The sequence below is a fragment of the Dermacentor silvarum genome, chromosome 3, assembly GCF_013339745.2.
Source record: "Dermacentor silvarum isolate Dsil-2018 chromosome 3, BIME_Dsil_1.4, whole genome shotgun sequence".
Taxonomy (NCBI): domain Eukaryota; kingdom Metazoa; phylum Arthropoda; class Arachnida; order Ixodida; family Ixodidae; genus Dermacentor; species Dermacentor silvarum.
Genome location: NC_051156.1, coordinates 184,111,673 through 184,136,821, shown reverse-complemented (window position 1 = coordinate 184,136,821; position 25,149 = coordinate 184,111,673). Strand labels below are relative to the sequence as shown.

The 25,149-nt window shown below is 47.6% G+C and overlaps 1 protein-coding gene across 6 annotated transcripts in view; it reads right to left on the bottom strand.

The window, feature by feature from the left end:
• LOC119446224 (small conductance calcium-activated potassium channel protein 2-like) overlaps positions 1–25,149 on the bottom strand; it is a 462,613-nt gene that overhangs the window by 33,015 nt on the left and 404,449 nt on the right. For all 6 annotated transcript variants that reach the window (XM_049664012.1, XM_049664009.1, XM_037710591.2 and 3 more), the window contains one exon: positions 4,263–4,398. In XM_049664012.1, the coding sequence (XP_049519969.1) occupies positions 4,263–4,398 (136 nt within the window). The remainder of the gene's footprint in view (positions 1–4,262; positions 4,399–25,149) is intronic.

Sequence of the window (25,149 nt, the reverse complement as noted above, 5' to 3'; positions counted from 1 at the left end):
TTGCTCGTTACGTGCTGCATAAAAGTTTCTTCCAAGGCTGGAATAATGCCCGCAAAATAGAAAAAGTGTCACGTATGACTATGATGTTATTATATGACTAACTTTAAAAACTGTATCACAAATTATTCCGTTTTTATGTTTCCAGAACAATTTCCGGATGTGATACTGTAAGGAAACTTTTTCATTGCGCATCGGACGACAGGATATACAGAGCCGCCGAAGAAAAAAAAAAAAAAAGAGGGGGGGGGGGAAGAGGGGGCGGGAACCACCGACGCACGTGCTTCGGTATAGCTGCTCCTAAAGGAGAAAGCGGGTTTGTGGCATCGATACCAAAAGAGGACGAGTTCACCTGTAGGATTTATGGAAATTTCCTGTCGGGATTGCATATGCCGCCGCTGTACTATATTGTGCAATGTTTCTTTTTTTTTTTTCAGACCTTTGAAGGCACGAGCCAAATGGGTGCGGGCTGTTCTTGATGAAAACACGTGGCTCAGATTTCGTAAACCGAAGAGCACCGCGAATCCTCCCGAAGACGAAATTTCGATTCCACCTCCACGTTCTTGAAAATGTTCGCCATACCGCCACCATATAACATGGCGTCAGCTTTCCGGTCTATTTCTCACAACGCGAACAATTTCCTAACCCAAAAAAGAAAGTGCGTCGCGAAGCTAAGGTTGCTGCGGCACACGCGAATGATATTTTTCCCTCAATATCATGCGGTATATATTTTGTGCGTATGCAGTATATTCGCTTGCAAATTAAAAAGAAAGGGTGCCTTTTTTTGTGTTGACTAATCATAGAAGACTCTTTGCTCAAGAGATGTCATTGCGAAGTCAGTCGTCGACTGCCATGAAGAATCTGTGGAAACAATGGCACTATCTACAATATTTCGCACTAAGCCTGCTGACAAGTGCAGACCCGCGAGTACTCCAGCTATGCTTCAGTGCGAGCCTGAAAGGTATTAAAAGTGATGATGATTACGTTGAGGTGGTGGCGGTGGTGGCAGATTATAGCAACAGGCGTGCTAAGCCTGTTGATCGAGGCCGGCAATTGCTCCGCCTGAGCGGGTCTATCATTGTGTATGTCACCACAAGTGCAGCAAATCAGTGTATCTTAAGAACACACGGAAAAAAAAAAAACTTGAAGCTTTCTTGCGGGCTATAAGTGACCCTTTTGAAAACACACTATGTTAAAAGGATGAATAAACGAATGCACCATTTATTTGTCAGGTGGATAATTAGCCTAAATAGGGGGGGGGGGGGGGCGCAGGTGGCAGGATTTATAACGCTGTACCAATACGCCGATAGTGATGTTGCGTGTTGGTATAGATGACATCTGTAAATGGAGCTGTGGTCGCAACAGACGTGTCCCTACGAGCAAGGTCCTGTGGAGCGGAGCTTACTCCCGGCAAATTATCAAAGCCCTTCAATGCCGACGGAGCTACCGTAGAAATTTCCTTTGCCGTCAATTGTCGCTTTCGTGCCTGGGTTCAAGAGCAAGAGAAATACTCCCGGTCCAGCGCTGACATCTCTTGCTCTAGAGAATATTAACACCAGCTACAGAGCTCACCGTCATTTTTACACTGATGGCTCCGTTATACCTACATCGTCTGCCACTGGTGCGTGGATTCCGTCTGCGAGTGTTACCATTTCTGCCACTCTGAGTCACCACACATAAGCTACAGCCACTGAACTAGCTGCACTGCGGTCAGCTTTTATTTAGATCATAGACAAGACAGCTGTGTCATGGGCCATCTTCACCGACTCAAGAGCGGCCCTGCAGTCCCTGAAGTCGCCGCGCACGCAGGAACAACTCGTAATAGACATATCAGACGCCTATGCAACAAAGCCTGCGAACTGCATCACAGCGTTGTGCTGCAGCGGTTACCAGCTCACTGCGGAATACAGGACAGTGTCCAGGCTGACCGTGCTGCCAAAGCTGGACGCGACACTTCGAGTGAAATGGTTCAGATACTTTTCCCGAGAAAAAAACGCGGTGGCACTGGTGTCTGCACACGCTTGGCGTTTTCCAGCAATCCCTCTGGACAGATGCAAGCCATCAGCGCGGACCCCTATACAAAATTGATCTCTACGTGCGATTTTACATGCCGCGAGGCCTCAATAGACAAGACCTAACATGCCTACACCGCGTCAGACTCAACGTGGCCTACACGAACTACTTCAAGTGCAAGATTCAACTGACGGACTCGCCAATGTGCTCTGAATGTAACACCCCTGAAGACCTGCAACGTGTTCTGTGCGACTGCTGTCACAGAGACAGTCGTTGAAGGCGGCAGTACATCTTCAACGGGACTCGAGCTTGGAACTGCGGCACATTCTCGGCCCAATACAAAGCACCAACGGCGCGTTACGCGCAACGAAACCGCTGCTGACGTTCTTGCAGGCTATGAGCCTTAACGAAGCTTTGTAAATATCTCTATAGTGTATATGTGTGTGTGATTCAATGTGCTGTTAAGTGTTTATCACTGTATATATCATAACCATCACCCGGCATCTGGAGTACCATGTTTGGCGAACAGCCAGGCTAACATCTCCAGCATATCATTAAAGCCCGCATCTCTCTCTCTATACCAATTCGGCATGCATAAAAAAGTGGACTAAAATTATATTCGTCTGTCCAACAGGGAAATCCGTAATCAACTTTTAATAAAAAAAGGAAGAAATTACAGCATTGACTGCTTTTTCTTTAGATTAGGTTAGGTCAAGTTAGATTGGGGAAGACCTTTACTTGTCAACAGCGCAGAAGTATAATCACAATTGCTGTCTTTTCGCAAATCAGTCAGGACCTTAATGAACACCAACAAGTCGTATTGGTACAACACGTGGCATTTAATTGGCCGATCGCATGACCTTTTTGGAGGGCTCTGCACTACACAGACAAAAACGCGGAAAAGCGATTTGTTTTCATTCCATTGGGTGGATAAACAGACAAGACCCACGGGAAAGCCGCCCAGTGTGATACAAAGAAACTACTCGGGACAGCCCATTGGACTTTATCCAAGAGGCTCAGGTTGTTTCATTAAGCCCCCGAAAACACCGCCGAAGGGCAGAGCACGAGCGCACCATAGTATATATTAGCTCTTTGGCGAGTAATGAGTTCATTTATAATCAATCAAGTTTGATCGAAGACCAAGTGGCAGAAAGAAGTTGTTGGGCCCACAGCCATCCACCATAAAAATAATAAAAAGAACGCGCACTTGCTCTAAAAGAGTTTTCGGAGGACAGTTATATATTTGACCAATATTAGGATAAGAAGCGAATGTAACGTTTCGTGGGATTATATCGACATTTTACGCTGTATTTAATTTTTTTAATGAAGTGATACCCGCCATTCTTCATTTATTGTAACATGTTGTCGACTGAGTAGTTGCAGTGTTTATGAAATTTTACGATATGTTTATTTCTCTATTCTGATATTCTTGCGTAGAGAATTTTGTTTACGTCCTTTTATGACGTGTGTTTCTTTTGCTCTTGTGCTGTTATAATGTGACTTGTGTTATATCTACATTGTTCTCACGTGACACGGAGTACGACTGGTAAAGTATCCCGGTGCCAGCGTCTCCTGATTTAGTCATGTCAAAAGCAAGTGTTACACGTCTGTAATACGTAAAGGCGAAAACCTGCCAGCTGTGGAAGAAGACGACGACGAATGCGGGAGTAGTGGCACGAGCGCGTCTCAGTGACCACGTGACGTGTGCAATCAGGCACGCACTAGGTACACATTTAGTACGCCACAACCGTGGAGCACCCGTGGCTTCAGGGAAGGAAGGAAGGAAGGAAAGAGTGGAGAAGGAAAGGCAGGGAGGGTAACCAGTTCAGCCCAACCGGTTTGCGACCCTACACATGGGAGCGTGGTGAGGGGGAATGAAAGATGGGGAGGAGAGAGAGAGAGAGAGGCGTGCTCATCTCGCACCGCGGATGCCCGGGTTCGATCACCACCCAGACCGAAATTTACCAAATTTTCTTTTTCAAAGTCGCTAATTTACTTTCTTTACAGGAACCTCCCTGAGAAATGTGACGTCAATCCAAGCATTTTTAGACGTGTTTTTAACTCTTTGCGGCGTCGGCCATTTTTTATCGGCCGCGTTGTAGTACGTCGGACAAGGCTTCACTAAATGTCCTTACCAGCTTTGTTACTGCCGTCCACAGATCAGGTAACCAGCCTACTACACGGTAAACAATCTAACTACACGTATAGTGTGAGAGAGTGACAAGAAGGAAAGGCAGACAATGCGTACGCACCATGAGTCCCGTGGTGACCGCGATGCCCCTGCCACAGTACGTGTTGGGCACGATGTCTCCGTAGCCCACGGAGAGAAACGTGATTGCCGTCAACCACATGGTGTTCAGCAAGTTAGCATGCTCCTCGTCGTGGTACCTGCGCACACCAACGGGAGGAAAAGATTAGGCACGGCTGGCTGGCTGGCAGGCTCCCGCTCGTCGCGGCTAGCAAATAAGAGCTCCACACAACAGAGAAGTCAGCAGCAACACGGAGGCTTGATGTGTTCAAGAATGATCCAACAAGCGATCAACAGTGCCCGAACAATAATAAAAAAAGAAGAAAAAGCGCAGGAAACGGGTTCTCGTTAGTGGCGTTTATCCTACAGGGTGCCCGTTACACGTCTCAAGATTTCGTATCTTTGCAGCCCGGTGTGGCGCTCAAATACGTCTTCAATCTCCTGCAGCCACGCTTGGGGCATGTGCTAAATGCGGCATGTTGTCATTCGCCTTTACTTTTTTGCGCGGACAAGAATGTTAGTCACAATGTGCACCCACGTCTACGTCTGCAAAGCTCTAACGTCGCCGATAGCTAAGCTTTGCCAGCTAAATGTGTGCTTACTCAGCATGCACGGCTTAAGGCAAATTTACGTAAAGCGTTATGTAAACCTGCTGCCGTCAGCACGGCTCGAATATAACGATCTGACGCTTGCAAACAAGCAGCTTACGAAACGCTCTCGCTTCCCGGAAGTGTACGTTATATACTCGGCGCTGGTGTCAGTCTAACGGTAACTCAGTTATTCTTGAGCTGATCTTACAGTGACTTATTACAGTTATCACTGATTACACTCTCCTTCCTGACACGCTAGAGAAAGAGAGTGATATATATATATATATATATATATATATATATATATATATATATATATATATATAAATGAGAGCTGCAGGTGTTACCTAAGCGAAATGCCTGACTGGCATGGTACGTCTCGGTATTTTCTGTACACGTAAACTGTCTGTCTGATGCAGCTTCACACATTGCGAGCCCACGCACTGATGCAGTGTGTGGGGTCGCAGTTTTCGAACCTCCCATAAGGTCTCTTTTAAACTGAACGTTATACCAGTTAAACGTACAACAGCAGAAATCAAAGTATAATTGCTGCAACGATGTGCTACCACTCAACGGAACTCTATACCCCCATTTTCTTCCTCCTCCTTGAAACAACGTCGCCTTTACAATGACTACTTGTACTTGCGCTTGTTTTAAAGCTTTTGTCGTCTTTGAGCATAAAGGCTGCTTCTCAAGTTATTGCGTATTTCTATGCAAAGTTAGCAGTTGGAATTTTTCCTTAAGGTCGTCCGGTATATTGTACAGAAAGGAATCCACACGACGACAGCAAAAGACTTCACGCAAGCAGTCACAGTGTACAGAGCAGTTAATTGTAGGAAGTTAACGAAAAAAAAATATGATCACGCAGAACATCAATGACAAATACACATTTCATTAAATAGAAAATGAGACATCCACCCCTTTGTAACAATTGCTACAAAGGAAACCCACACGGGTTCCTTGAAAGCAAAGCCTCACAGTTGAAGAAAAACTTGTCCTGGTCCGGGACTCAAACCCGGGACCACCGCTTATCCGGGGCAGCCGCTCTACCATCTGAGCTAACCAGTTGGCTAGCAGATGGCAGGGTGAAGCCGAATTTATCAACAACTCGAAGCAAAGGCAAGTATTTGACGTAATAGTTCAGCGGAAACCCACTAGGTGGAAAGAAGTAATTAAATAGAAAATGAGACATCTACCCCTTTGTAGCAACTGCTACAAAGACGGGTTCCTTGAAAGAAAAGCCTCGCAATTGAAGAAAAATCTGAGCTGACCAGGCGGCTGCCATCTGCTAGCCGCCTGGTTAGCTCAGATGGTAGAGCGGCTGCCCCGGATAGGCGGTGATCCCGGGTTCGAGTCTCGGACTTTGACGAATTTTTCTTCAACTGCGAGGCTTTTCTTTCAAGGAACCCGTATGGGGTTTTCTTTGTCGCAATTGCTACGATTGGGTGGATGGATCATTTGCCATTTAATTACTTCTCTCCACCTAGTGGGTTTCCGCTGAACTATTACGTCGAACACATTCAATTATTATTACTTTTTTTAAGAGCCGACCTACGTGTTCGCTGTCTATTGAATATACACAGAGCTAAAAGGGGCAGCCGGCGAAGTCCATGATACCGCCGGCTCCCACGCTAACATTTCATGTATTAATAATAAAGAAAGCGTTGTGTCCCAGCAATAATAAAGAGAAAGACAACGCAAACACATTCCAATTCATTCGTACACCATTTTATACGCAGCGCTGCTGCTCCTGCAGGATTATGCGCCAAGCAGGGTGGACCTCTACACTCCGTAAAAGAAGGACGTGTTTACCAAACAAACATTGTTTTCTTGGAACCGACGAAGAAAGAGGCGAAGTGGGGAGCGGAGGGCGAGGCGGGAGAGAGCAGGGGGTGGTGTATTGAAGTTCGTACCACTGCATAAACCACGAAGTGTTGACACGAAAGCACACGCTCGTCGCGCACCAAACACGCCCCCGGTCCACGACCAGGGACAGCCGACCCTGGCGTCGCGCACCCCTTATCGGCGGACGTGCGACATTTTCGGCTCCGGCCTCAGTCGCACCCGCACATCACTCGCTCTCACGCAAGCACGCGCGCATGCGGGCTTAGATAACAATTACGTGTCGAAAACTCGGGCTATCCAATGGATGGCACTTGGTCAGCGGCGATGAAACATTAATTTTACGTAGTTACTGCAAAGTAAAAAACGAAGAAAGGGCGGATACAGAGGAAGCGATAAGTATAGGGCGAAAGACGGAGTTGATTAGGGTTTCAGGGTTGTTAAACAACGGCCTCTGTGTGAGGCGGCACTAAGCGCGACGGTGGCTCGGTGGTTATGGTCGTGTGGTGTTGTGCTGCTGAATTCGATTCTCGGACGCGGTGGTCGAATTCTGATGGAAGCGCAGTTCAGCAGCGCTCATGAACTTATATTTAGGAGCACGTCAAAGTGGCAGAAATTAACACGGAGCTGTCGAAGACGACGCGCCCTCTAGCCTATACGTAGCACTCTAGGGGACGATAAATCCCAACAGTTATCAATTCCGCCACATCCGGCCTCGTTAGCATGAAGCATCTCTCCTATTTTACGCCATTTCTCCCCTCTATACGCTTTTTATTCTTCTCCCACCCAAACTCCTTGCTTTTCGCCTCCTTTATCGTCACATGCCTGATGCTTTCCCCCCAAAAAAGATCTGTCTCTTTTTCAGGTAATAAAACGCTTTGAACATCTACAACCAGAGTAAAGAGTGAATTTTACAGCTTAAACACTTTGCTCGCCAGTGCCAGGCTTCTGAAAAAATTAAAAAAAAAGAAGAGAGGGAGAGAGATAGAGGTAGAGAGAGAACGTGGTATCTTTATAACGCAGGCATTGTAGCTGATACTAAACCACCACGCCGCTCGGTATTTCCGCAGTGTTTACCTGCGTGCGCATTGCCACACCTGGCTACATATCAATTCCTGCAACTGCTAGCTACCGCGTGTGTGAACTCTCTTCGCCCTTGCCTTTCTCTTTACATCGAGGCTGTTAGCCTCTAGTTAGTCGGGATTTTCGCGGCCCCCCATCGTCCTCCCGAATAAAAAAGAAGGGAAAACCCTTCAGCGATTGAAGCGAAAAGCGCATACATTCTTTAGTATCACGCATACTACATACAGCACAGCATTCGTTTCAATAAAGAAAAATCACAAATCAAGTATCCAAACCGTATAATTGATGATAAGGTGCTAACTGCTAGCAATGCGAAGCACGTAGCGCTCCCCGCATACGTTTCCCGGTAAAGATTACAGTTGCGCAAGCTGCCGCGGCGACGGCAGCTTGCGACGTGGTGAGTGACGTCACTAGCCTTTCACATACGAAAGAAGCAGCCTAGTAACTGATTTCCTAGTTGTTGCAGCACCGCTATGGGTAGGCAACGCATAGTTGGGACTCGAGAGGAGCAGCGTGAATACGAGGAGTGGCAAAGCGAAAGAGAAACGATAATACGACCAGCGGCGGCGTGCGGCCGCTGGTCGTATTGCCGTGGAATTCCAGCACAGGGGAAGTCCACACGCCTACATTCTCCTGTGGCTGAATAATGCGCCGGAGGAGGAGGAGAGAGAGAGAGAGAGCAAGGAGAGGAAAGGCAGGGAGGTCAACCAGACGAACGTCCGGTTTGCTACCCTGCACTATAGGGGTAAGGGAAAGGGGGAATAGAAAGAGGAAAAGGAGACAGTGAGAACTGGGTGCATTTGGGAGTATGCACAGGGACACTATAATCGCTCTCCTAAACCGGTGCACTTCAAGTAGTGTACTAGTTCTCGAATCGCTTTTTGTGCCAGTGACGGGTGTAGCCACGATCCGAGTATCTTTGACTCAGAGAACGGTCTCGAGTGCCGTCGGTTTAAAGTTGTCCTGAGAGAGAGGCGTTGTACGTCGTAGCGAGGACAGGTACACAATAGGTGTCTCATGGTTTCCTTGTACATACAGGAGTCGCACATCGGGCTCTCGGCCATTCCCATACGATATGAGTAAGCGTTCGGGAACGCCACTCCCAGCCACAAGGATGATTTAGCAATAAAGCCTTGCAATGCCCCCCTCGGCAGTTGTGGTGGTTTTCAACAGCTTTGGCAGGGCCGGGATGGCGAGTAATTTTCTTTTAATCCTTCATCTCCCTTTCCGTGCGCTGGGCAGCCAACCAGATGTTGGAGTAGTTAACCTTCCTGCCTCTCCGTATTTTTGTTTTCTCTCTATTCGCAGCCATATGCAGTGTCTATCAGACTCGTTTTCAGTGTAGCCATTGTCCGGTGTTATTATTATAGCGTGCGCCTGCGCACACAGTGCTCCAAAGCGCGTAGCATGAGTCTAGTTTAAACGGTAATGTACGTAGGTGTGAGTGAGTGAAACAAATTTATTCGGTCCACAATAGACGCGAGTAAAGGTGTGAAAAAAAATTAAATTATGGTGCTTTACGTGTCAAAATCACAATCCGATTATGAGGCACGCCGTAGTGGGGGACTCCGGAATAATTTGGACCACCTGGGGTTCTTTCACGTGCACCTAAATCTAAGTACACGGGTGTTTTCACATTTCGCCCCCATGAAACGCGGCCGCCGTGGCCGGTATTTGATTCCGTGACCCCGTGTTTAGCCGCCCAACACCATAGCCACTAAGCAACCACGGCGGGTCTGGCGCAGAAAGGACGCCCAAAATACGTTCCATTTGGTTGTCACGTAAAGTCGCCGCGCGTGCGCGGTGGTGTCGATCGAGGCCGTGTTTTCTGTTGTGCCGGCGCCGAATCTCCGCTAAACCTGTAGGCTGTCTGGTAACATATCAGACAATCAGGATATCCAAGACTGTTAAAAGAAATTACATAGATAGATAGATAGATAGATAGATAGATAGATAGATAGATAGATAGATAGATAGATAGATAGATAGATAGATAGATAGATAGATAGATAGATAGATAGATAGATAGATAGATAGATCTGCTAAACAAACTTTCAGAGCGGGTGTCTGGGTGCGCGTACATAGCCAGCAACCATGATATAATGAAAAGGCCGAGCGCAGGCCATATTGCGCGCGCACCTGCCGCTAAGCCCGAGCTTCGGCTAGCCTCCTCGTCCAACGCAGCGTGCCGCCGCCGCCGCCACAGACTGGCGGTTAAATTTAGCCGCGGTGCACGGCGGTGTGCGGCAAAGCTCTTGCATTGTGAAACTTCCATTGTGTTTGGACGGCGACGTGCACGCGACAATGCGCTCTTCTGAATCCACTTCAAAACTCCCTTTCCTTTATAGGACCCATCTCTTTTTGAGACTGAAAAAAAAAAAAGACTGTCGGTTTTCTGTTATTTTTTTCTCTGCTACTTGTCTGTAACGCTAAAAAGAAATAAAGAGCTAAATGAAAAGATGTAGAAATGATAGAGAGAGATAGAGAAAGAGAGAGAGAGGGGGGGGAGAATAGAGGAAGAAGATATTGTGTCTGTTGTGGCTGCTTGTCTGCGTTGTTATCACCTCAACACCGCAGGCACAACAAAAGTACGCGTGCAACCACTCCCCGTCAATCTAGTTCGGGGCAGACGTCGTTTCTTCCGTTTCTCGAGAAAGCAAAGTGTCGCCTACCCTTTCCAAACACACGACAGGCGGTGGTGGCGTCAGACGCGGCGTTCTTCGTGACAATATCGATGGCGAGATGCGAAGTGAAGCGTGAGGCGAGGGTGTGTGTGTGTGTGTGTCTCCCGCCGAGAAGGACAGAGGCGCCGCGGCTACATTTCGACTGTTGGTCGATCGAACAAACCGCAGTGTGGCGCGATTAGCTACGAGGGTTGCGCAACTTTACAGTTTCAACTCCTTGGTTGACACGGGAGAAGTCACCGAGTCAAATTTCAAGCTGTCAACGTTGTTTCGGAATGTATACGGAGAACGAAAGGGATGGCTGCACGCGTCATGGGAAGCGGCTACGAATCGCGATGCTTTCAACCGTCTGTGGCGGCGAGCCGATTTGACAGGAGCCGACAGAAGCCGCATACAATATCACAGCGCAGCTGAACACGTTTCGAAAATAGAGACACGTGGCGCAACGGTTGACGACAGGCGGTTGCGAGAGATGTCAACGTACAGACACAAGCTGCAGCACGCGTATCAATCGATCGTGAGCAGTTGATGTTGCAGCGGTTGAAACTGTCGCGCCTGCCTTCCGGTGCTTGGTCGTAGCAATATAAATAAACAGCGCCCATATGTGGGTATATAATGTCTAACGAATCCAAATAAAAAAACGTCAGTGTTTTTGGAATATGTCGAAAGTTGCTCAAGCAATTTGCATTGCACGGGCCTTTGACACGCCACCAGTTGCACCATGAAGCGTGCACCAGGAAGAGAACGAACGGCAGACATAGAAAGTTCGGTGCGGATACGACATGTTTTTGCAAAGCTATAGGTTGCTTGCACTGATATGGTTCCCGCAACGTTGCGGTGGCTACGTAAATCGTTTAGTGTTTGCTGCAGGCAGCAGTGATAAGAGGCTTGTCCGTCATATGGAATAATGGTGCTATAGAAGTGAACGTGTTGTGACTAGAAGTGTTGTGACTGTTGCTTATAGTATTGATATAGGGTTTTATGATATGTATTTATGTATTCTCATTTAATGCTATTACGAATGCATTGACACTGCTGCCGATTATTGCTTACAGCTTTTTTTTTGCCAGGGAAGCCTTCAACACAACTTTGTAAGTGTGTTGTGAATAAAATTGAACTGAATTGAATCGAAAAAAAAAAATTTGCTATAGAAGTGAACGGCACCAAAATCTGCTGTCCCGCAATGTTTAGGAAAACGAGAGTGGGGCTGTGGTTATGCGTGAGTAATCTATTTACGGAACCCTTTTCCCTGCCCCCCCCCCCCCCTCGCCCCCTTCTCCCCTCCCGCTGCACGCACACAAAAATAAAGACAAAGCACATATTTATTGACAGAATTTGAGGTGTTGAAGTGAAACAGGGACTATGAGAGACGTCGTTGAAGAGAGATGTGGATTAATTTTTCACTACCATGCAGTTCTTCAATGCGAGCTCAAATCACGGCAAACGAGCAGTTTTTTGCATACCTCCCGCAGCAAAATGCGACCGCAGCAGCCGTGAACTTGTGAATTTGTGCTTAGCATCCGAACGCCACTGCCACAGGGTCACAGGGAACAATAAAACTTAAAAGAAAGAATGTTTTGTTTTTTATAGCAACCGCCCCCCCCCCCCCCCCCTATACCTACAGATACACGCACAAACATCGTGAATACCTAAAGTTGTACAAAGCGAACTGTTAATGCTAAGCAAACTGGGATTTCAAAATCTTAAATACAGCCCTGGCACTCGATCCCTCGAACTGGAAACAAACGAAGCCGATGTAAACGCCGGCGCAAAATCCACTGCTATATACACACGCCACGGATACAGAGGCGAGGCCACGCATGGCAAAGGCGATCGAACCGCTAGCTAGACAAGGACGGAATAACGCGATTACAACTGCGCGCACTCGGAATACGCTTCTATTTTTTCTCTCCCGCAACCGCTTCGTTAAAACAAAGGAAGGCACGCAGCGGAGTCAAATCGGGAGCGCCGCACAATTTGTAACGGCGCGGGGCATATACGTATACCGTGCGCATTAAAGACAAGAGCGCTATCCACAGCCCTCCGGGTTTACGCGGCGGCTTTCGCCCTAACAAGGAGAAATGAGTTCGAAGAACCGCTACAGCGGCTCCACGTATCGGCGGCGCGTGAGCTCGGCCATGCAGTTCGCTGATCCGTAATTCGATTACAGCGGCGCTGATTGAATTTGTTCCAGACTTTCAAACGCGTTCAACGCCGACCCGAGAGAGAGAGAGGGCTGCGCGCGCGTCTTGGGGACCGACTCCGCTATTAGAACGCGCGCGCGCGCGTTCTAACGAAAACAGCTGGATGACGACCAGGAGTTGAAACGTTGGAGAGGATGAGAGTGTGGGGGGGCAAATGAGGTTGTGGTACAGTGCGTCGTGCGTTGGTTTAGTCAATGGCTGAGACCCCGGTTGCGTCGCCTATATATGGGCTGAATGGGTCGTGATAAAGACGCCCTGGCCGTGGTTTCGAGCCCGCTTAGTTGAGCGCAGCGCTGTGAAAACGATCGATGCCGGACCTGCATCGGTTAAAAGCGAGAGAGTAGGAGGAATATGAATCACTACTTTGTATCGCCGCTTTACTGGAGACTTAGGCGTGGCTTCTTTAGCGGGGCGAGTGCGTTCTGACATAACGAGCACGATATCAGAAATTCGAGCAAGCGAAAGAATACATTTCTCGCTCTTCGTGAATGACTCCGCAACGCTGACAAACGCTGATGTTGTTGTTTCCTCAAAACGCGGCTCAGATTCACCCGGTAGTTTGGCCACACAGAAGGAGATAGAAATTAAATGTAGCAACAAAGACTGAGAGGAAACACACGGAAAACACTAGGTTACACAATGAGAGTTAGAATTCAATATCGCATACAACACAAGCATGTAAATTGCAATATGCTCGGCCCTCCTAGGAGCTGACCCCATATTGGAAGCATAAATGAACCTATATGGAGAACTGCCATGACGGACCTGTAGCTGGCGCCCAACTGACATTCACCAAACGACAATAAATTATGAAGTCGATAAAGATAACTATAGACGACAAATGCTTCGAAGATGTGGGAAGGCGTTTGTCTATCAGTTAATACAGGTTTAGTTTAAAAAAAATATAAGGAAGCATGCATGGCATTATGAACGTCCGAAATGCCATAACGGTATAGCAGCGGCTCTGAAGGGGAAAGGGAAGTAGGAACACAGGAAACGCAACACCAAGAAATAACCATAGGGTTCGTTCAAAGCGGTCGTGTTGACATTTAGGGAAGAGAAAGAAGGGAAAGATGGCAGTACAGTTTTGTTACGCAAGACATAAATACCTCCGAAATACGTTACCGTTATCGCTATATTTCCAAAAACACAGCTAAATAGGGGAGATTTTCCAGTTCCGATGGAAAGACACTGTACTAGGAGATCAAGTAAACGCTACAAGACTGCCATATTGCGAAACTACAGCGTCGCGCTGTACAAAACTCAGCTTTGGTTACGCGTAGCTTACCGCGCGCTGCACGAAACTAACGAAGCAAACTCGGTTGTGGAGCGCTTAAGTTTGGCTCGGCGCGGACTATAGCACAAAGGTCGCGCGCTGTAGCACATAAGTCGCTGATGGCGAGCACTGCGAAAGACGCTTCGTCGCTGAAAGACTTTGAAAGAGATACAACGAAAGTGGTGGGCGTCGCTACAGTGGTGCGCAGTGACGCTCCGCTGGACCACAGTCGATGCATGAGGGAGTTAATTGATTTGGAGGGCATCCGAGGTGGTGCGACAATAGCCTTCTATTGAAGTATCTTCGCTCCCGCTACTGGACGTTATCAGAGTGATCTTTTTTTTTTCTTCTCAGTCATTGGCAGCGCAGCAATGCGTTCGTTTTAGATAGAAAGATTAATTCAATCGCATTTTCTGGAGGCTACGAATAGTTTTGGCAGTGGCTCGAAACAAGCGCTTATAGCGAAGATTGAGTGTTCTGTCGATGTTATCGCGGCATGTCTATGAAAAAAAAAATGGCCGAAAAAAAAAATGTCGGCGGAAAGGGTGAAGCATTATTAGCGTGAATTATTGCTTCGCGAAAGGCAACGTGGCTGCCACCTTTGTCGCCATATATACGTTGTCGCCATATATACGTTGTCGCCATATATACGTTGTCGCCATATATACGTTGCGCGTATCAAGAGGCCGCTCGAAGGGAACATCCCTAAGATGTCGCCGTCCGTGTTCTGTGAGATGCGCTGGCTTTTGAAACCAACACCACCGCCTCGCGTAACCTAACCAAACTACATAAAAGCCAACGCGCGAAGCTTGACAACGCCGCTCTGACAGGGCTTGGTCAACCCATCGAAACTTCGGAAAGGCTATACCTGAAGCACCTTACCAGGGCTTCTGCCTTTACACATATATCTACCACAACTTTTGTTTTCGCGCATATGTCCCCAGGGAACGTCCAGTGTACAACGCAGAAGCCTGCCTCGGCGGATGCTTACAGATCGAACCACGCTCTTTCGGCGCCGAGATTACCACCAGAAGAGAGCCTCGGCCAAGGGACACAGATTTGCTCTTAAACGCTGGATCGATCGCAGCAAAGCGCAACCTCGGGAGGCAACGGCGCGTGTCGTTAAAAGCAAGAAAGGAAACGCGCCCGCGGACGGAAGAAGGATTCCGAGCGAATGTGACGTGAGTGACAAAGGCCCGAAAAGGTCGACATGGGTGAGGACGAGCAAGAAGAGGAAGTCGACAAAGCCAACGAGAGCGCGTCTCTTGCGAGTGAACAAACAACAGGACTATGTCACACGTGGCCAAGGAAGAAATTAAAAATAAAATAGTAAAAAAAAAATAACAGACATTTTCTCGTACGGTGCTTGCTGCGGTTTGAGAGATAAAGGTTAACAGAAAACATCTCCCGGTGGCGGCCACAAAAGAGCCGAACAAAGGGAGCTTTAGCCCGCGGGCGGAAGTACAAAACAGGAAGTCGCCTAGCGTGAGGAGCCGGAAGCGAGAGGAAAAAAGAAAATTCGTCCCTCTAGCCTTCGTATCGAACGCAGAAGCTATCGAGGACGAAGGAATAAGAACGATAAGTGAAAGAGAACAAGCACGCACTCTCGCGTTTTTTTTTTTTTTTCGTGACTGAAATGGCGAGATAATCGAATAAGCCGAGCTCAGACGACGCTGTTAGCGAGGCCATGGCTGCAGCGTTCGTGCGTGGCGACGATCTCCGTACGCTTCTCGTTTACCAGTACGGCCCACCCATTATCCGCGCTGAATTCTCGTTTACTCGAAGTTGTTGGCGCTGAGATGTATCGCTTTTCGCGGATCGTGTAAATATCCTATACTATATGGTGTCAAATACGTCGCGATTTTGTTATGAACGTTCTGCGTGTGAACAGCAAACGAGTCAGGGCTTCGCGAAATGCGCAGTTCGACACCATGTTATGCCCGACTCCTTGTAAATATTTAACAACAGGTTTACGATTCAGGGCTGACAGATATGACAGTTCTTAGCCGCAAGCCAGCGGCGGATGCTTTCGCGGTTGTGGTACTAAACACACATGGCTTGCGTACTACGTCCATAATCGAACAGGTGGTTAAAGTGCACCGCGCATATTGCTAGGGTGTAGCAGCCTAATGCACTCCTGTAGAGGATTGTTGTTTTAAGGATCCTCGAGAGGTTCAGCCTCTCTCGCGAACTGAAGAAAACGTCATCTATTCTTCCTTACCGCAGTGCGTAGCAGTTTCCGGAAGCTACGAACCCCTTTTTCCCTGGCATATAGGGTAGCTAACCGGACGCGCGTCTGTATGACCTCCTTGCCTATCGCCCTCTCCTACTTCTAATTCTACTGTGCTCCCAACAGCACGGACGGCGCCACGAGTATAGTTGCAGTAGGTTGCAGCAGGGAGCGGAGCAAACGATAGAATTTTCCGATAGAGGAAACTTTGGCGCTGCGGTCGTTAAGGTACCAGGCGAATGATGGTCAGTACATTGATTTGCCTGATCTTCACGTTTCAGAGACATTACTGTGGCTACAAATGTCACGCTTTATTTGCCTTTATTGGCCTGAATTTCCGAGCAATCACATTTTTTCCCCAAATGCACCGAGGCAATAAGACTCTATAAGTGTACGCATGATCATTACGAATTCTGGCATTTAAAAGTGCATATCTGCGCGGGATTGATTAATCCCGGCCGCGGCGGCCGCATTTTGATGGGGGTAAAAAAAAAAGAAAAGAAAATAAAACAAGAAAAAAAAAACGCCCGCTAACCATGCATTGGGTGCGCGTTAATGAACCGCAAGTCATCAAAATTAACTCGGAGTTCCCCACTATACGACGTGCCTCATAATCAAATCGTTATTTTGGCACATAACACCCCAGAAAAAAAAAAAGACGGGAAAAGAATGTCTCGTTGAAAATGACTAATTTGCAAAGTAACAAAGCTGTTTGAAGCCAGAACGACAATATTTAGGCAAAAGTCCATTCAATACCTATCATGGTAACGCTGGCATGAACTGCCGTATACTTGCAGATCCCGTAGACACTACACATAAATTTTCCTCTAGTAAATTTTGCTGGAAACTCAACTGAGTAAGCCAGACTACAGGCGCACGAGGACAAGCGACAGTAGCCGCAGATGCATGAAACATGGCATGGCACTTAGCGCATCCAGTGCTCTTGGTATAGAAACACACGCACGAACTGTTCTCCGGCAGGCGCTTCCCGCCAGGACCGTGTATAAGGGGAAAGCAGCCTGCAATGTGTTATCCCTCGGGGCACGAAGACACACGTGACATAGAGTTTCTACAAAGATCGCTAGGTGAAACACTGGCGCCAGTGTCTATACGGAAGTTGCGAGGATGGCAGTTCAACCAGCATGGTAATGACGGGCAGTATAGATGGATTTGCCTAAACTATGTCCTTCTGGCTTCAAACAGCTTTGCGGCTTCGCAAGTTGATGATCATTTTCAGTGAAACATGGCGTTATAAACGCGTCAATTCGCAGTGATTACGCGTGTTCGTACAGGCTTATTACTTTTTCTGTGCTCAGAAAACTATGATTGCGTGAGAATTTACAAGATTAAAGTGCAATAAGCAAAGGCGCAAGAACGTCTGAAACCACAATCAGGACAAATAGATGAGTCCATGCATTACCCTTCATTCCCATATGCCAGATGAACGTTTGCGGTTACCAGAATGTCCTCTAATAATTTTGGTAGGGAACTGTATGGAGTTAATACACCAAGAAGACTATCAGAATCCAAGAACAGTCTGTCGGTCGAAACATATTGCAGTCATATTTACTTCATATTTGGTTCAAAACTCACAAATTCTATAAGTCGGACTTTCCTCACCGTGGCTGCCGGCTTGCTGGGTGCTTCTGCTGTCGTGCCCAACAGCTCATACTAAAAAAAAAAAAAAAAAAAAAAAAAAAAAAAAAAAAAAAAAAAAACTGATTTCACGCGCCCGATGCTGGGGTCGAACCTGAACCCGCCAGCCCAGGAGCCTGATGCTCTAACCATTGGGTCACAATCACACGTATACACTTCTATTGTTGTTGTTGTTGTTGCCTCTTGTGCCACCGCGAACTTGCTATTTGAGATGATCGCCGCGTGCTGTTGTTGTTGTTGATGGTGATGGTGGTGATTTCCATACTATGGTACATATCGACAACGGGAGATGACCAAGAAGTGAGCGGTACATATCGTTTTGATTACTAAATTGCCCAGTAATTGTAGTTTCTAGAAACAATGTGTAAAAGTTCAGGTGCCCGATTCTTGGCCAATCCCCCAGGGTGGGTACGAACCACGTTTTAAGAACATCATCATCATCATCATATCGTGCCAACGGCGACTAGTTGATCATCGTCGCTTGTTGTTGTTGATGATGATGATAATATATTACATAATATGGCACATATCCACTTGGTGAGATTGACCAAGAAGTGAGCGGTACGTAGCGTGCCAACGCCAACTATAGTTCTGTGAAATGTTCTCTGTATGTCGACGATGAAGATGACGATGATTTACATATCATGGCACATACCTACAACAACGGGCTGGCCAAGAAGCGGGTAGAACATTTAAAATCACTAAGCAGAAATGACGAAATACGAGTCAATACAGGAGTCGTAACATTGAGTAGCACTGGTGCGCGACACCACACGTGCGCGCGCGCCAGTTTCCTTCACGCCATCGACTCGGTTCATTAACCGCTTCACGAACGCTAAGCTTCGCTTCGCATAGATTCTAATATGCGCGCTGGATCTGCATAATTTCTTTTTCGCGTTTAGAATGAGTTATAATGGCTCAATTAACGTTTAAATTAAAATGTCGGAGCGTTTCTTTTACCAGCAATGCTGCAACGTGAGGCTGCGACGACAAGAAAAAGGGATAATCAACGCGCCGACAAATTTTCCCATATATTCGGCATCGTTATCACTTGGACAATAATGGAGTAAGTAGCTAGTGCGTTTAAGTAAAGAGTGCTATTATAATAAGCAGGAAGGTAGGCATAACGGTAGTATCTATGCAATGCGCTGCATACGAAGATCGCGCCTCGCGTGGCAGCGCAGCTTTATATACGAGCAATTTACGTGCTCTACGTACCGCTCTCTTTCTAGGATGTGGTTATTAGATTAGCATGCGCTGGTCATATCAAGAATAAATTTATTATGCAAATGTTACTAGTTTTCTCTATGCCGGTAAACTTTAATGCACTTGTCTCAGCTGGAAGTCGTTCTTGAGCTAGCTTGCCCGTGAAACTGCCTGGTGTTTAAATTATGGTACTGGAACATAACGTCTGCTTAAGGAATAATAGAAAGAGCCCCACGTTGTACATAAAATGAAATCACAGAACAACTGAATAACGCTAAACGACTGCGACGGACCTAACTACGCATTAGCGCATGCAATTAAAGTGTACTTATATTATATTTTCGACTTTTCTTTCCTTGCGTTAAATGAAGATGCCAGACCTAGAAAAACTCGAGAAAAAAACATTGTGAATGCTCAGAGCGCCCTAAATAACTTAACAATAATCTTTTCCAAGAGCCACCCTGGGTTTTGCTTCTTAGGAGGTGTATGCGTAATGACCTCATGATGCAGAAGGTGGTCACGTGGGTGCAGAACACTGTGACGTTATGCCACCATAGTGACGTTTTGGTACTTGCTCCTGCTCCCTCGGTTGTCTGCTATGCTGCTACATCGCGCCGTGCAACGGCCGGTATTACTACCCTCGTTCGAAAAAACATTGTGCAGGCTTGCGTCTGCGCAAGTGGTTTTGAAAGCGGTGGCGTTATAAAAAAGGGGCAGTTTCGCCGTAAAGGCGAAGCAACGATTGGGATAGCAAATTAGTGGACAGCTATGCAAAGTAAGGATAGTAGCTTTATCGGCCGTATAATCTAATACGTCTGTTACACGGGCACATTAATGGCCGTTAAGAAAGACAGCAGTTGGCCTTAACGGCCGTCAGGCGGAGTTACACACGGCAGCGCGAGCGCAGTTGGAAACCCAACGGCGATCGACCCCAACGGAGCTCGCCAGTCTCCGTTCCACCGCCGTTTCCGTCCGTTCCGTCGTGAAATAAGCAAGATGGCAGCCTCCAGCAGCAACGTGTCCCCGCTGCAGGCGAGCGCGCCGGCGCAAAAACGCTTTGCCGTGACAGCGTTGCAAACAACTCTTGCAAATAGTAAAAAAAAAAAGAGAAAAAAAAACCCACACAGTGCAGCATGTATAACGCAAAAAATAATTAGAGAAACAAATTTTTTTTCCCGTTATCAATCGTCCAAACTAAAGTGAACCGACTGAACATGGAAAGTGCCGTGTGAGCGCAGCCACCACCGTTCCGTTCCCACGGCCGTTACGGCGTTCAAGTGCCGTTTGCGTTAACGGCCGTTGCAAGTGCCCGTGTAACAGGGGTATTATAAACATAGGCACAATAAGTTAACAAGCATGGTGTCACGCGCACACAAGCAAACATGAACGCGTCTCACTCGATGACCGCGGAAACTGGGTGTCAAAACGTTGGAGTGAGTCAGCGCAGCAGCAGTAGCGAGCGAATTCAGCTTCGTGCCGGCACTCACATCAACGCGATCTTAGCCGCGAAAACCCAGGGACGGCGGACTCTACTCTGCCCCCGCCGTAGATGGCTTTCAAGATACAGCCGCGCGGGCGGCCGCTCGCGGCGCAGTACGCCCCCCCCCCCCCTCCGGAGCCTTCCGGCCCGGCAGGAGCGCGCAGTATCAGTAAAGCGCAGCTCCTCCACCTCCCTGCTCTCCCTCTGGATCATTGTGCGCGACTGGAATACTGCGCGCTTTTTGCGTGCTCGAGCCGCGATTGCCGGCTCACCCTCGCACGCCTTCCCTCGCACATACAGTATACGGCGCTCGTCGACGATTTTATCGCCCTTGGACTAGAGAATGTAAGCGGTTGAAAAAAAAAAAAACATTGAAATTTTCGGAATTTTTTCGTTTTTTTTTCAAGCAGGATAAAATGAAAAAAAAAAACAAAACAACAACAGCACCAAAAAAAAAAAGCAGAGTTCCCTCGCAGAAACTTATTTTTAAAAGGCTTTTAACAAGGGAATTCTTCGAAAGAAGGAGTTTGGGAGTCTGCGAAGCACTTGGATCCATCCATGTGGTGGCAAGGACTTTGTTTTTGAACCAACCCTCGAGCCCGCTCGTCTGTCGCGTACTGCAGATTCCCCCTTCTTCTGCGGCATGTGAAAGAAACTGGTCCGAGTTCGGAAATGTGCACACCAAGCTACGCAACAGGCTCGGAAGGGATCGCGTGCGGAAACTTGTGGACGTGCACCTGAACCTCAATGTCCGGAATGTTCGCTGCACAGCGAAGCGTTGACGCGTCACGAGGAAATGTATCAGACACAGGTTAATACAAATGTCGGTCTTGACGCTTTGATGTGAAATCAATGCCTTGACGTGAAATCGTGCCTAGATTTTGAACCTGGAAGCTCAGCTGGGACTTTTGCGATACAATGTAACAATTATATTCTTTTCATTGTTAATGTGTTCGGTTTTTCATAGCTCTGTGCGCCATCATCATTTTATCAATTTTTCGTATTTTTCTGAAAAAAAAAACACGAAACAAACCAATTTTTTTCAGGCTTCTCAAAATTTCATGAAAGTTTACATCTATACCTTGGACTGTATACGGAACCTCACGGCGACGGTGACGCCGACGTCAGAAATCCGCTTGGAGTGTCCATATAATTGCCACGCAATAAAACAAGACATATGCATGCCCAACATTGACGATAATTACTGTTCTGCTTGTCACTTCTGGTCGTGGTGCTCACGAAGCTCGTCGTCTTTCATGGCCGCCACGCGTCATCGCCTTGCCTCACGTTTTCGAGCCAGCGTATATTCGCGGTCTGCACCACATCCTGCTGCTTAGCGAAGACGCTTCTGTTCCGCGCGACGCTTGTTTCGTGCCTTCTGGACGCTAAGTGCACGCTTTGGAGCTATTTTCCTGGCGCGTGTTTCCGTGTTCCTTCTACATACGTGGCCAGCACGCTGTTGAGACACCAGCTTCAAGCACACCGATATATATATATATATATATATATATATGCCAGTTGGTATTGTGGCCTGTCAGACTATAGAGCACAACTGGCCTCGCCTCCTGACTAAAATAACCAAAGCAGGAACGACAAAAGAAGTTCGCTGTAGCTTTCAGCAGTTCCGGCTTCAAGGTTTCCAGTAAGTGTGCTTCTGTGCAGGCAAGTGTAATCGTGAAGTTTACAAACTCTCATGGCTTGTTGCTTGTTTCTGGTTTCTGCAGATGACCGAGCTGTTTCAATTAGTTCGAAGCTAGGCTGCTGGTGTAGCTGCATAATTTTTTTTCGTTTAAAATTGTTCTTATAGAGTCTGCTGTTTTCACCGTCGTTGGGAGATGGAACGATATTTATTGTGTTAGCTTAATCTTTTTCAAGTTGTTTTCTTTTACTATGTAAGATCTTCTGGGCCACGTCGAGCAATTTAATTCACTTTTGACCAAATATGATCGTTGAGCACTCCGGTTCATTTTGAACCCAGCTGGGGTTCTTTAACGTGCACAGAACACGCGGTACACGAGCGTGTTTTGCACTTTGCCCCCCATCTTATTGCGGCGGCCGCGGCCAGGGTCGAACCCGCGACCTCGAGCTTAGCATCGCAACGCCATAGCCACTGAGCTACCACGACAGGTAAAATATATACTTCTCAAGCTTTCCTAACAATAAACTTCTCTCCACTGACCTTTCTGACTCAGCACGCCCCGTGGCTACCCTGCTGTTGCCGTGGCCACTGTGTTCATCTCGCAGGAAGAGCAAACGCTCAAACGAAGCAATCTCTGCACTGTCACCGTCAAGCAGAGAAGCGTCAACCGGAAATAAATTGCAGCGAATAAACGCGTGAGCCTCGACGCTTGTACCCCGCATGAAAAGGGAACCGATCTTTAGCGTATACGTATGCGACGACGCGGCTGGCTGCGCCCAAAGACGCCGAACACTCCATCAAGGCGTCGGCTGCTGCATAACGCCCGAGCGTTCCATCGCCAGCGCACATAAAGGGCCCCCAGTGGGCGCATAGTTACCCCCCAACCCCCCCTTCTATGCTCAGCGATCGCCTCAGCTCACGGCATCGCCAAGGCCGTAACCGGAGAAGTGAGCCCGATGCATCGTAGCGAGAGCCCGGCGAGTCTCGTCTTGTCCATTAACAAGGGCATGGGAGGCTGCTTCGAAAGTGGCCAACGAACGAAACGGTGCTCGGGAGTCACCACCTATATAAGACGAGCGGGGCGACGCTATTGTCCATCCCTTTTCCGGAAGCAATGGGACTAGGTAAAGTGGTCCGGCGAGACACACGAAACCGACCCCTGAGAAACTGAAAAGAAATAAATGACGACCACGCAGTACTTCGGGATGGGTTTCTTGCTTTCTTATCTGTATTGCGTGTCCATCGTACACCGAAGCGATGGTTGGGCGCAGCGGCGTGTAACTTGCACCGCAACAGAAATGTCGTGGACAAAGAAGGCCTTCACTGCCTCGTTTACGACGTTGGTCCGCTCGTCATTCGCGTCCGAAGGAAGCCGCGTGCAGCTATAGGTCGGATCGTCGGGAAAAGACGAAGTTGCGCAATGACGACTCAACGATGCATCGCGATTTAACCTTGTACTGCGCTGCAACTACGCCGCAAGCGAGTGCGGAGCTCGCTAACCGCACCTTTCGTGAGAACACAGTTGAGAAGCGGTGGATGTCCTGCATCTCGGAGGGTAGGCAGGGGCGGGGGGTTTTACTGCGTTTATTCACAACTTTATACAAAAAGTAGAAATCAAAATTAAATTATAGTGTTTTACGTGCCAAACCCACGATATGATCATGAGGCACGCCGTAGTGGGGGACTCCGGAATAATTTGGACCACCTGGGGTTCTTTAACGTGCACCTAAATCTAAGTGCACGGTTGTTTTCGCACTTCGCCCACATCGAAATTGCAGCCGCCGTGGCTGGGATTGAATCTCGCGACCTCGTGCTCAGCCCAACACCATAGCCCACTAAGCAACCACGGCGGGTAACAAGAAATCAATACCAACATGATTTCTTTTCAGGTGAATTTTACCCCGCCTTACCCTAATAATCGTATTGTAAGATTTCACGTTAAACCCTTGCGGACTCTACAAAGAAAAAAAAAGGAATAGATACACATATAGACAGACAGACAGACAGATAGATAGATAGATAGATAGATAGATAGATAGATAGATAGATAGATAGATAGATAGATAGATAGATAGATAGATTAGTGCGTCGGTATGCTGTTAATGACAGTTATGCCTAGTCTTTAGTTTGGAGCGAGCCCTTTCTGACCCATTCTTGCCAAGATGAACGCTGATGTATAAATTCGCAGTGGCCTGCTCTTACGCTTAAGGCGCTTTATTAAATACGATAGTCTTTCTTGGACTACCTAAGGAAGAGGAGGAACAAACTTATTGAAACCAGCAGTTTAGTTGCTGACGTCCCCTCCCACGTGGGGACGTCGAGGTCTTGACTCTTCTCCGCCTCGCAGGCCAGCCCATAGTTGGTCGTCGAGGTGGGAGCTGCGCAGGGCGGCGTGCCATCTCGACGAGAGGGTCACGGTATTATTTGTCGGACATTGGTCTTTACATTCCCATAGCATGTGGGGAAGCGATGCTGCCTGAGTCTTGCAGATCTTGTCTGTCTGTCACTCGATTCAACCACCCGGCCAAAACCAACCAAGCTACTAGCACTGGTGGCACGGGGTCATACACGCTAACATTAAACAGCGCAAAGGAAACCTCAGGCCTATTTGAGGCAAAATATATGTACATAACCATGATCCGCAGCGTGCATTTAATTAAGAATACACATAAAACTGGTTTTTACGTTAGTAAATGACAAATAAACGCGTTAGAAATGGTCGTCGAAGATACACTACGCGTTAAAAACAAGCCGATTGAAGCCGCGGCTCTGTAGCCGGCTTTAAGTCAGCAGTAATAAAATGTCCCAACAGATAGGCGCGAGAGCAGGGTGATACGCGGGAAATTTGAATTGAATTCAGCAAAACCTCATTGCATCATGGGAGGAGTGAGAGGGGAGGGGAAGAGCGTGAGGGGCGGATAGGAAGATAAGAGAGGGTGTTACGTATCAGGGGCGGCAGAAGACTATCGTCTTTTGACGTCATTTGCAGCGAAGCAAGCAG